At 31.0% G+C, this 13,838-nt stretch overlaps 2 protein-coding genes across 4 annotated transcripts; one reads left to right on the top strand and one right to left on the bottom strand.

Annotated features, from left to right (window-relative positions):
* The first annotated feature begins 6,694 nt into the window (after positions 1-6,694).
* On the top strand, positions 6,695-9,899 carry LOC111904869 (beta-glucosidase 18). 3 transcript variants are annotated; one of them, XM_042896280.2, is made up of 13 exons: positions 6,695-6,838; positions 6,966-7,069; positions 7,158-7,224; positions 7,305-7,363; positions 7,445-7,520; positions 7,613-7,687; positions 7,766-7,853; positions 7,934-8,198; positions 8,269-8,384; positions 8,496-8,748; positions 8,852-8,954; positions 9,167-9,275; positions 9,521-9,899. In XM_042896280.2, the coding sequence occupies exons 5-13, from the start codon at positions 7,460-7,462 to the stop codon at positions 9,744-9,746; spliced, it is 1,296 nt and encodes a 431-aa protein (XP_042752214.1). In that variant the 5' UTR covers positions 6,695-6,838; positions 6,966-7,069; positions 7,158-7,224; positions 7,305-7,363; positions 7,445-7,459; the 3' UTR covers positions 9,747-9,899. The 3 variants fall into 3 exon arrangements, with proteins under 3 accessions (XP_042752214.1, XP_042752213.1, XP_023756348.1); XM_042896279.2 differs by having other exon boundaries at positions 6,720-7,069; XM_023900580.3 differs by having other exon boundaries at positions 6,721-7,069; positions 7,934-8,186.
* Positions 9,900-11,820: 1,921 nt separating this feature from the next.
* Positions 11,821-13,246, bottom strand: LOC111904879 (TIR-only protein). Its single transcript, XM_042896604.2, has 2 exons — positions 12,480-13,246; positions 11,821-12,382 (listed from the first exon to the last, which is right to left on the bottom strand). The coding sequence occupies exons 1-2, from the start codon at positions 12,956-12,958 to the stop codon at positions 12,277-12,279; spliced, it is 585 nt and encodes a 194-aa protein (XP_042752538.1). The 5' UTR covers positions 12,959-13,246; the 3' UTR covers positions 11,821-12,276.
* Positions 13,247-13,838: the final 592 nt, after the last annotated feature.

The raw sequence follows: 13,838 nt of genomic DNA, 5'->3' as shown, positions 1-13,838 counted from the left end.
TATTAGGATCATTGTGTGTGTTTAAGTCTTCACTTGACACCAAACACTTATCTGACACTTCCATCCGATCCACTCACTGCAGGTGAGTTCACACCCCTTAATTAACCTTTTAAATGTTTATAAATGCTTTATGGGGGGGGATACAAGTTGAATCATGTTTAGTTATTATATCAATCACATGTGATTAATAACCAACATGCAAATGGATTTACTATACGTTAACTGTTTTACCAAACAGATTTCTTCAAATGACTTTCTTAAATGTTTTTACTTGTTTAAAAATCTTTATCAAACTATCTTACATACTGTAAGTTTCTTTTCAAACTCTATTACAAATGTGTTTTCAAACAAAGGTTTTCCTTATACTTAAACTGTCTTATCAAACAAAATACTTTAAATCGTTTTATAAACTGACATCAAGTCATCGTTTATTAGTATTAAACTTTTCAAAGGTTTTACAAAACTTCTTTTATGCTTTTATATTGTCAAATGCATGCCTAGATATGTATAGTTATATAAATAATGTTTAAAGAACTTAGGACGGTTAGCTCGCTTTATTTCCTTTTCCTCGTTGGGATGTGGCCTTAGGGCATCGGTTGCTCGTCCGAATGTCGTCTAAATATTAATTATATATCATGTATACATATATAGATATAAAAGTTCCAGTAGTCAGTTCAGTATCTTTGGGTAGCAAAGGTATACTTTCAGTGATACACGTACATTACTAGTAACTATAATATGCATAATTAGGTGATACTACATACCATTCCAAGTACAAGGAATCACACAAGAGTCAGTTCATTCATGAGTCTATACTAATACATTACATGTTACATGGATACGTCTACATAGATACGCTTACATGAATACGTTTACATAGATACGCTTACATGAATACGCTTATGTAGATACGCTTACACGATTACACTTACAATACACGATAACAGAACAGACATAACAAGGTGCTATAGCATGGAACAAGTACAGGGTCTAACTATACCAATGAATCACTAATACTTTGTGATAGTTATATTGGGTATACATGATCATAGTAATGTGGATGTTCACGACTTGCAAAAACGAAGGTTCGTGTTTAGTTCCCAGAATCTCCTGATAGAGAGCGTATAGTACGGGTTCTAGCCATCACATTATACCTTAACCCTCAATTAAGGCAAATTAGTACAAAGTAGTCATTTATTACAAATACTACAGTACTTACACTTTGCATACGACAATTGCAAACAGATTAAAAATCCGAGTAATATATTATTAATACCTTTACCATGTGCCACATTCACATAATTGATGAGGTAGAAAATAATATCAATAAGCGTACATTCTAGTCTTGGTAGAAGGCTACTTTTAAAACAATCTAGTCTTGGTAGAAGACTACTTTCAAAACAGTTAGGTCTTGGTAGAAGACTACTTTTTATACTAATAGAAATCATAGGGATTTGCTAGGGTGCTCAAACGTTTTCAACTACTTTCAAACAGTTTATACTTATACAAACTTTTCTCCAAATGTTTACAAGCCTTTACTTTCTAGTTTTACAAATCAAAGACACATTAATACTTATGAATTCACCAGCTTTTTGGCTGATACTTGCTTTCAAAATAACTTGTATTCTTAGGTCACAAATAGACAGGTACGACGACCAGGTTTTGTGAAGACGGAGAAATCAAGACTCATTTTTTATTTTGATTATTCATTATGTTGTCTTATACTATGAAAGAACTCTTGTAATTAAAATTATACTATTAATGCAAATGGATGATGTTGTTGCTAGTTTACTACTTTACATTGTTATGATACATTACATGACGTCTTCCGTCCCATAACGTTTCCGCCATTCTCGGTTTTGGGGTGTGACAGTTTGGCCACAAAGCTGTAACGGTTTGACAACTTTGATCTCTTTTCTATTTAGGAACCTTTTAATATTCAAAGTTTAGCCACAAAACATTAACGATTTGACAACTTTAACGATTTAACAACTTTGGCCCTCATTTTTTAGCCATTTTGACACTTATGGTCCTTGTAATCGATATTTTTACATATTTTAGGAACCTTTTAATATTTAAAATTTGGCCACAAAACTTTAACGGTTTGACAACTTTGATCCCTTTTCTATTTAGGAACCTTTTAATATTTAAAGTTTGACCACAAAACTTTAACGGTTTGACCACTTTGGTCCTCATTTTTTATCCATTTTGACACTTTTGGTCCTTATAATCGATATTTTTACATTTTTTAGGAACCTTTTAATATTTAAAGTTTGGCCACAAAACTTTAACGGTTTTACAACTTTGATCATTTTTCTATTTAGGAACCCTTTAATATTTAAAGTTTGACCACAAAACTTTAACGGTTCAACAACTTTGATCCCTTTTCTAAAAACTTCCTAATTCCTACCGCTTTAATTCTTTAGCCATTTTAACACTTCTGGTCCTTGCAGTCAAAATTTTACATTTTTTCATAAAAACATGAACAAAACGGTCTGGGGCAAAGCCCGGACTTGTCATCCTTGCACTTTCTACGTTTGTCATATTTATCGATTCGGAAACAACATTGAAAGTTTCTGCCCCCCGCATAGCGGCGGTAACCTTTCTAGTTTAAAATTAATCATTTTTACAGAATATGAGTTTATCCAAGAAATTTTATTAGAATTGAGCATTTTTAAAGAATAGGATTTCATATATTCTAAATAACAATTATTCTTATTGCAAAATTGACATGTTCTCTTGAGAATCATAAAAAACTTAATACAACGTGTATTCTGAAAGAATATTGTAGCAATAAATATAAAATCACAACTTTTGTTTCTTTTTTTTAAAATAACTTAAGCGTCCCTCGTAAAAGATTGAGAAACTTTTTGAAAGAATATGCATTCTTAAATAATATCGATAACAACCGGTACTGTTGATTATCGAATGGCAAGTCCTCTCGTTCAACTACAAAACAAATTTGAGGATGTAATTAACTAATTATCATGACATAAATTATTAAATAAAAACTAGAATTTAAGACTATTACTAATAATTATCTCAATGCTTCAAGCATCATGAAATCAAAATGAAATCAGTAAGTTTTTCTTTAGAAACGGCAGCACCATTAAATCAACACGATGTCATTAAGGTGGTGTTTGTTTTTTGTAAAAAAACTCTTCTTACCAATTATTGGTGTGCGGTACAGCAAACACGCAACACTTTTAGTTTCGCAACAATTTGTTTTTTTAAACGGCTTCGGCCTCAAAAACCTCTTCACGCCCTCTGCCCTATATAGCATTGGGTTTGGCTCTTCTCACATTTTCCTAACCTAACCTTAAAAAAAACAGGACAACTTAAGAAAACGCTGCTCTCATTCCTGTCAAATCGGAGGTCAGATTTTACAAAGTGTCGGTCGTAGCTCGCAAGTCCTCCCTCACAATCCTAGGGATGTCAAAAAGTCTCGTGGGACCCCGAACTTGTGGGGCCCCGATCCCGAATAGGGAATATTTGTTTAACAAGTCGGGGACGGGGGCAAGGTTAACCCCCGTTTTAGTTTCGGGGGCGGGGGCAGGGACGGGTAGTCCCGTCCCGAACCCCTAATGGGGACCCCGTTAACATATTATTTATATTAATATATATATTAATTATAAAAATATAATAAATAATAGCAATGATTTTGAACTTCCAAAATTCAATAAAATATTATGTTTTTAAGTTTATACTATAACGTTTTTAAGATGTTATAATATTTTTATTTTAAATATATAAAATTGTGCTATAAATAACTATTTTTATCCAAAATGGTTTCTTTTAGCTTAAAAAATAACTTCTTTTAGCCTAAACAACACCTTCATTCGCCCAAAAAAAAGTCAACCTAAACGGGGACGAGGAAACGGAGGCGGGGGTAATCCTAGGATTCGGGGGCGAGGGCGGGGATGGGGAGGCTAGAGATTTCGGGGGCTGGGGCGGGGGAGGGAGAACAGGAAAACTTCGGGGATGGGGGCGGGGGATGCAATCCCCGCCCCGTTTGCCCCCGTTGGCATCCCTACACAATCCTTCTTGTCGCTCATGATCTGCAACAACTCTCGTCCTTTTGGCTGGCGTCTTCATCTCACATCGACAGGTAAGTTTTTTTTTTTTTCTTTTTTTTCACATGTAGCATTTGATATCCGATTTGTTAACAAAGGTGGTCCGCAAACTTCATAAATTTATACTTCATAAAAACAAACAACACCTAAGCTTTTTTTGTAGAAACGATAACAAATTTGCATTAAAAACAATAAAACGTCAAGATTAGAGTACAACAAATATATGCTAACTCTATTTCTATTTATTTTTCACTATTCCAAATAAACATAAAAATTTGCACCCATGAGTCATGATCTTCTATTACCACAAAAATTAAAATAAAATATGTGACAACCATTTTAGAGTTTTGAAGATTGAAGCTACTCATCCATGTTAATAATTGTACGCATTTTGTAGATCTTTGTAGAAAAGCACTAATAAAAATATTAATCTTACAAAAAAAATACCAATGAATATAGATAGTGAAATCTAATTAAATTTTGATTGTAATGTTCTAAACTTGAATGGTTCGTTAAAGGAATGAGAACAAGATTACACTAACCTCAATCACATGTCACAAGTCTGATAAAGTCAGCAAAGCTATATAGAGCCAATCACTACATAACTTCAACCTTCCGAACCTCCCATCCAACTTTTTTTCCCATTATCAATGCAAGAATTGATTAAATAGTAATCATCAAATACCTCGAAATAAGATCAAAACGATAAACATGAATACCTGGGTCCTCCTATTCACACGAAACGAATCGTGTAATTGTTTTGGTATTTATGCCTGAAGTTTGAAAACTGACAATCTGTCACAACCGCTTTATATATATATATATATATATATATATATATATATATATATATATATATATATATATATATATATATATATATATATATATATATATATATATATATATATATATATATATATATATATATATATATGAAATGTTATTATATAATTTCTCATTAATCCCTTTATTAATACACAATGTTCATATTGCATCCTATACTTTTTCGACTTTTAAAAATTCCCTGTATTAATCTATTCTATTAGAAATATGCTCATATGTGTATGATAATATTTAAAAATGTATATACATAATTTTTAACCTATAGTATTAGTCTAATTCATTTGTAAACTCAACCAACATTTAAAAATTAGTTTTTAAAAACTCAATTAGTATTTAAAATTAATTAGTGTTTTAAAAAATTAGCATTTAGGGTTGGTGTTTAAAAACTCAAGTCGTTTTTAAAATTAACATTTACAAACTCCATTAACGTATTAGAACTCAATTGGCATTTAAAAACTCAATTAGTGTTAATTAGAAAATAACACTTTCATAAGTTTAAAATTATACAAATATTGAAGCATCATAAACCGTTATTAAATTAGTGTTTTTTTCTAACATGGGAAATCCATTGGCATTTCGTTTTTTTTAATACGTATATAAATAAAAAAGAAAGCTATAAATAAAAGGGGAAAATACAAATCTAGCAATTTTTGTTAATTACTTATCAAAAAATAACAAAAAAAAAATAATACTTAGCCAAAAATAGCCCTTAAAATCGTAGTCAACTTTTGGTTGACTACGGTCAACATTGTCCACACTGACAAAAAATAGTCAAGTTTAGCAAAACTAGTTTTTGTATTTTACAAAAAATATTTTTTAACAAAATAATTGTCAAAAAACAACTCTACATTTTATAAACAATATAATTGTTAAAATAATTCTACATCTTATAAACAATCTTTTTAATACTCTATATCACAAAAAGAATATATATTTTTTTAAGTCTAATGTTTTGAATTCTCAAAAAATTTTAACAAAATAATTGTTAAAATAATTCTACGTCTTATAGAAAACAAAATTTAAAAGTTAAAAAAAACAAAAATTAAAACCGTAGGTTTTTTCACAAAACAGTAGACGAAACCCCAAAAACAGTAAATTAAAAAAAAAAAAAAAAAAAAAAACGTATTTTTCCCCAAAACCGTAACCTACGGTTTGGGATATCGTAGCTTCACTGAGAGGAAACCATAGGTTTCCCTAAACCTACGGTTTTATATGTTACAAATGAAAAAAAAAAACAATTTTTTTATACAAAACATAAAACAGTAGACGATTTTAGAAACCTACGGTTTCGTGGGCTATATTCGGACATTTACTAATTTTTGGCTAAAAATTGATAATCACTTTCTTAATTTGGCTAGATTAGTAATTACCTCTAAATAAAAATATATTTTGTTGAAATTTTGGATAAATTTGACTACATTAAATATAATCAATCATTTCATTCTTGCAAAATACATTTAAAAATCCCCAATAAGAGCTTCATTATTAATTGCATACAAAAAAAATACGCGTAGAAAAAAGTCATTTCCCCCTGTAATATTATATTAATGATATTTAAATAATGGATGTGTGGAATATATTTTAAACAAGTAAAAGGTGAATTTTGAAATACATAGTTAAATAGAAGGGTGACAAATGAAAATTCGTATTATGTAAACAGTTTGTTTAAATTTAAAAATAAAATTTGACTAAATAAACATAATCAATCAAATCATCTTGCATTTAGACTTTTGTTCGTGTATATAGAATTACCCCTTTAAAAACTATATAGGATATGTAAATGGTAAAATGGTATCAACCCAACCCCTTTCATTATTTTGGGCATAATCATGTATCTCGGTGTCTGACTTTTCTTAAAAAGGATAACTGTTACTTTCTACCAGGATTTTGGTCAATCTCATGAACGCTACCACAAATCGGTATACAAACATGTGATTCTCATTTCTCAATACAAGATCTTGGTAACTGATGATACTTTCAGAATGGTATTGAATTCCCTAGCAATTTATCTCTTTGTCATTCTTGCATGTTCGTCGACTCTTGAAGCCTCCATTAATGGCGGAAGATTAAGATTCAAACAAGAAAACCCAATCAAAAGATCCGATTTTCCACCCGGGTTTCTATTCGGAGCAGCCACTTCTGCTTATCAAGTAAACTTTGACTCTCTCTATGTTTCCTCTTCACTGATTTGAGCTACTTTATACCCTTAAACAGTAAATTCATACCCTCTTTTTGTAGGTTGAAGGAGCGTATCTTGAAGATGGAAAATCACTTAGCAACTGGGATGATTTTTGTCATTCCAAAGGTTAATCTCGTTTCTATTGTTGTTTCGAGTCGTTAATTTGTCAATCAAATGTTACTAAAAACCGCTGCCATCGTGTTTAGGGTGTGGAGAAAATGGCGAGAATGGGGATGTTGCAGATAATCACTACCATCTGTTCTTGGTAACAATCTTTACTTGCTCCTCCATTGTTACTGAATCAAGAACAGTTTCTTTTTCGTATTTGATTTTCTTTTTAATACAGAAAGACATTGAGATTATGCATTCGCTTGGCTTAAAAGCATATCGATTTTCGATTTCATGGGCTAGAATTCTTCCAAGTAACTTTCCAATTCCTATGTTCATCTTCCATATCTCATCTCATGTTCATAAATCTTTTAAACGATATTTATGTTTGTCACGAATCTTTCAGGAGGAAGGTTTGGTGAAGTTAATCCTCTTGGTATCATGTTCTACAATAAAATTATCGATAATCTTGTACTCAAAGGTGAATCTTTTCACTTTCATTTCCAAAACTCCAAACTTTTTTCTTCTCTAAATCCAAACACCTTTCTTGATTACACAGGAATCGAGCCATTTGTGACAATTCACCATCAAGATTTCCCTCAAGAACTTGAAGAAAAATATGGATCTTGGCTTAACCCTCAAATGCAGTATGTTAAATTTACCATTTTACTAACATAATCAACTGAAATTTCTGTTTATTCAGTTATTAATATTGTTTATCTCTCAGGGACGATTTTGTACATTTTGCAGAAATCTGTTACAAGAGTTTTGGAGACCGAGTAAAGTACTGGATCACAATCAATGAACCAAATTTGTTTTCAGAAATGGGTTATGAAAGAGGGACATATCCACCAGCTCGATGTTCATACCCTTTTGGCAACTGTCTCTCTGGGAATTCTGATGTTGAGCCTCTTTATGCAATGCACAACATGTTATTAGCTCATGGAAAAGCTGCAAAGCTTTATCATGAAAAATTTCAGGCAATTCACAAAGTATTAACTTTGTTTCATGAAAGTAGTCTTTTTTTTAAAGATTCATAATCTTTATCTTTTGTTCATGCAGCCAAAACAAGGAGGATTAATAGGACTAGTTATACATTGCTTTATGTATGAACCACTTACAGACAGTGATTTGGATCGTGAAGCTGCTGAAAGGGCCATGATATTCAATATTGGTTGGTAATATTCAACCATATGTAAAGTTGTAAACTTTAAAGCTTTAGTTTACTAAAAAAGAACGAAAAAGTTTCAATCTTTTTCTTTAATCTTGAATCTTGATATTCTTACTAGGTCATTTGATCCGCCTATATTTGGGGATTACCCTAAAGAAATGCGTGATTATCATGGAAGTGAATTACCAAGATTCTCCCTAGAGGAAAAGAGTTTTATGAAGAACAGTATTGATTTCATTGGAATCAATCATTACTCAGCTGTATACACCAAAGATTGTACAAATTCAAGCTGCTTAGAAACTGCTAATCGTTTAATCAAGGGTTTTGTGGAAATTACGGGAGAACGAGATGGTGTGCTGATTGGTGAACCGGTTAGAATAATATATTTGAAATTTTTTGTTTTATCAATTTGGTGAAAATTACGTCTTTTACCCTTTAATCGGTGTTTGAAATGATGGATTTTGCATTCAACAGACATCAATGCCAAGATTTTTTGTAGTTCCTAGAGGCATGGAAGAGATTGTTGACTATGTCAAGACTCGGTATAATAACAAACCCATGTTTATTACCGAAAATGGTATGTTCCCTTTTTATTATACATGAAATATCAATGTACTATTTTTTTTTATTTCTTTAGCTTCCTACATTCATTTCTTCCTACATTAATCAATGAAAATCTATCTAATTATTGCAATGTCATTCAAACAAAGAGCAATTTTTACTTATTTCTTGTCTTTAACCCTATTGATTATGTTATTTACATTACTGAATTTTGTATTTTTTGTTCAGGGTATTCATCACCAAACATACATGATGTAGCAGTTGAAGAGATTCTGAATGATGTCAAGCGAATTGAATTCCATCAATCATATCTTGCTTCTTTAGCCAAAGCCATAAGGCAAGTTTGGTAACAATTTTGACTAAAAAGTCAAACTTCAACTACTTTTCATCTTAAAATTTGACATACAATTCATCAAGTCATTTCGAGAAAACCAGTGACTAAATTGAGCTGATGATAGAGAACAAGAGAACAAAGACTATGTTTTTAATTTTAGTTGTATTCCTTTCAATTCCATACCTAAAAAAGTAGTCAGTTTGACCATGAAAGTCAAAATAACATTTGTTCATCTTTTGGAACAACAGGAATGGAGCCGATGTCCGTGGCTATTTTGTATGGGCATTGATGGACAACTATGAATGGACATTCGGTTACAATGTAAGATTTGGTTTACACTATGTTGACCAAAACACGTTTGACCGAATACCCAAATTGTCAGCAAAATGGTATCAAGATTTCTTGAAAAACAACAGTTTGATTCATAATCCATCCATCAGAACTCTAGAATCAGTGCAGATGTTTGATGTGTGAATCGATGCTTGTTTGTAATTTTAATTAGTACATTACTATATTTATATATAATTGTCGTGATTTTCTTGAACATAAACGTTTGAAAATATGATATTACATGTGTAAAAAGCTTTTATGCATAGAGTACATCATATTGTTGATATTTGACTTTAATTAGTTGTACCAAATTTATATTCTTTGACAAGGGCATTAATGGGAATACAAAAACCAAAAAATGATGTAAATAATATCGATATTAGCTTCTGACCAAGGATGTATTTGGCGTGCCAATTTTTCGAGCTTTTTAATATTGTCGTGTTTGGCAAGTCAAAAAGTACCAGCTTTTTGAAAAGCTACTTAAACTAGTTTTTTAGAAGCTTTTTAAAAATTCTCCAAAATATACCTCTTAATTAATTATAGAAACATATATTTTTAAATGTCATTTTATGTAATTTTATATATTTCAGCTAACTTTTTAGTTAGTTTTACCAAACGTTATTTTTTTATCAGGACGTCAAACATAGCCTAAACGTTATCTAGTATGATATTTCAGCATAACAAGGGTGATTCTCGTTGTTGATCTCGATCAAGCTTAGAAGGCCTCTCCTTACAATGATAGTATTGGGTAGATTTTTCAACATACACTCCCTTAATAAAAAATTAAAATAAAATAGGTATATAGTTAACTCATATCAAAATTAAAGTAGGATGCTATACTACACAAATAAATGAAAGTATGTTACTATTTTACAAGGTTGTAAAAGTTGTTAGGCAGCTAAGTCGGTCGACTAAATTCGTTAAATTTCTTAAATTAAATATAATTAATAGTATAACAAAGCTCATAAATCTCACTAATATCATAACAAAATAGGTTAATACGACTAACACAACATTAATCATTAATCAAATAGTTTCTAACGACTAGGATTAGTTGGCCTAATCAGGGATTAGTCGGCGATGAATCAGAGACCATACAATGTATATTCGTTAAATTTTAAAAATTAAATATGACTAATATTATAATAAAGTTCATAAATCTCACCAATATCATAACAAAATAGATTAATATGATTAATATGACATAATCAATTATCAAATAATTTCTATTGAGATAACACTTCTTCAAAGTGTTAAAAATTCAACGGTTTCTACAGCTTCACTTATTGTTTAGGCAGAGATTAATTACTAGACATCTTCTTGTCGGCCGGGTGGCGTCTAAAGACTAATCGGAGATTAATCGAGATTTTTACAACACTGCTATTTTGTGCATTTAAACTTGTTGATTATGTTATTTACATCACCCATTTTTGTTTGAGGGTACTCATTATCAAATGTACACTATGTCAATGTGACTGAATAATATCAGTCATACCTTGCTTATTTAGCCAAAACCAGAAGGTAAGTTCGGTATAATTTTTACTTTTAAGTCAAACATATAATATTTTTCTTCATAAGAAATTCATGTTAAATTCATCAAGTCATTGCAAGAAAACCTGTGACTAAGTTGAAGTTATGATGGAAAATACAAAAAGAAGATCATTTTGTTAAATTCTAGTCATAGTCGTTTGATTCTATACTTGAAAACTAGTCAGTTTGACCATGAAGTCAAAATTATAGTATTAAATTTTATTGGGAACAACAGGAATGGAGCCGATGTTTGTGGCTATTTCGTGGATAACTACAAATGGAAGTTCAGTTACAATGTGAGATCGATTTGATCTAAACTATGTTGACCAAAAAACGGAATACCAAATTAAAATGTCAGCAAGATGGATCAAGATTTCTTGAAAAACAACACTTTAATTGATCATCAATCAATCAAAACTCCAGAATCACTGAAAAACAAACAGATTTTTGATGTTCGATCGATGTGTGAATCAATGCCTGGTTGTATTTTAAATGGTACATTACTATATTTATATATACTTGGTACCGATTTTGTTGCACATAAATGTTTGTAACAACCGTATAAAATGAAAGAAAAGCTTTTATTCAATTCATAGGTTACATCATATTACATGCATGCACCATCATATTCGTTAACAACAATACTGTGAATAAAAAAATAAAAGGAAAATGACTTAAAAGCCAATGAAGTTTCCAAACCATTCAAAAAACCTCAATCTTGTTTTGTTTGTTTAAAAAAACCTAACGAACTTAACATTTTGTCTAAAAAGTCCAACAAAGTTCCAAACCGTACAAAAAAATCCCAATTTTGTTTTGTTTAAGTTCGTTGGGTTTTTTTTGAACAGTCAAAACATGATTAAATTTTTTTAGACGTTTTGGAAACTTCGTTGGCCTAACAAGTCACTTTTCCAATACGGTAATAAGTCACGTCATCTGTTTCTCTTATTTGACTTTCAGGAAAGTATAACTTCGTTGGGCTTTTTAGACAAAATGTTAAGTTTGTTGAGTTTTTTTGAACAGACAAAACATGATTGGGGTTTCTTGAACGGTTTGAAAACTTCATTGGGCTTTTAAGTCATTTTCCCAAAAATAAAATAAATCAATGTAAATAATGTCAATATAAGTAGTTCTCATGAATGGCTATTTAGTATAAGATTTGAGCCTGACGAGTAGCATGCTTCTCATTTTCTATCTCGATCAAGCTTTCTTTCACCAATTCTGTTGCATATGTTACCACATCCGACCAATTCCTGTAATTTTATTCACCAAAATAAAAACCCGTTATTAATCTTTAAGCAAAAACTAGAAATTTTGAAAAAAAAATAATGTTGAAAATGTCGAAAATACCCTTTGGTTGTGTTGAACGCGAGTCCTACGGTATTCTTAGCCTCCTCGATAGCATAACCGAATCTTTTGATCTCAGACCCTGAACAGATTTTATTATCTGAAACCCGAAGCTCTGAGGGTTTCACATCACAAAATATGGGAATAACTTTCTTCCCAGACTCCATCATCAATGCGAGTTCATGAAGGCAAAAGTACGACTGACAATATCGAGGTGAAAAGACTGCTACGCCAATCTTGCACCCCAATATCGCACTGTCGATATTCTCAAAGAGCTTATCTCCAGGCTTCATGTTCTTGTTGTCAAGAAACGATGGAATTCTTGATAACAAGAGTTGATGATATAACAAAGATGCAATTGATCTCTTTGTGTCTATGCCACGGTGGTTTATGAAAACATCGCAAGCGGGATGACTTGTGGGTCGAGCTTTTTGGTATGCCATTTGGCGCTTGATTATGTTCAACATGGCTGAGCGTTGCATGGTTTTAATCTGTGTTAGGATTTGAATGCTTGTGTTTCACGTTTGGTATGATTTCTGAATGGTGGTGCCAAAGGTTTCTATTTATATAGGTATGTCTAATGTCTTTATATCTTGTGGGCCATATTAAATTCTTAAGGTGAATTTTTTTCTCCATTTACGTATGCAACAGTAACCTCAAATACTGTGGACTTGGTAAACAGTCGACCGATTTAGAATGTATTAGTGTATAGGTCAAGAATATCTAACTTATTTGGATTTTAAGGTCTTTTTCGAAGAGATTACAGTTAAAATATAGTTATTGAGTCTTTTAAAAAGAAAAATAACGGAAGCAGTTGAATGAATCAATGTCGAGGCATTAGAATTGACAGGAGACAAATCGACAAACGTCGCTTTGAATGTTTTTCAAGTTCAAATGCATGGATCGATGGAATTTCTAAAGACCCTTCAAAGACGTTTTTCACCCATTTTGTGCTCATACTCCACTATTCTATTATTAAATTCATTCTACTTTTTACATATTCACTTGGATGACAGAATTTGACTTTGACTTTTTTTTACTGGCAAAATATTTTCTGATATACATATTGGGATCCTCATCAAATACCAACAAGCGCGAATATTGTCGGGTTTATTCAGTTTAATTGGATAACATAAATAAACTAGATATTTCAGGAAAAAAAGTTACAACTTTTTGGAACATCGTTTATCTTTAAAACGGTATAGAATATACGACAAATGATACATTTATGTAACATTCAACTATATTATATTTTTCTTAGTGGTTTTTTATAAATTTTAATGCACAACTAAACAATTTATTTTTTTTAAAGTTTTTTTAATAGTTTGTTAATATTCAAGTTATATATTTTTTAAAATTGTT

This window comes from Lactuca sativa, chromosome 7 (assembly GCF_002870075.4).
Source record: "Lactuca sativa cultivar Salinas chromosome 7, Lsat_Salinas_v11, whole genome shotgun sequence".
In the NCBI taxonomy this organism is placed as follows: domain Eukaryota; kingdom Viridiplantae; phylum Streptophyta; class Magnoliopsida; order Asterales; family Asteraceae; genus Lactuca; species Lactuca sativa.
This window is presented reverse-complemented; position numbering and strand designations above follow the sequence as displayed.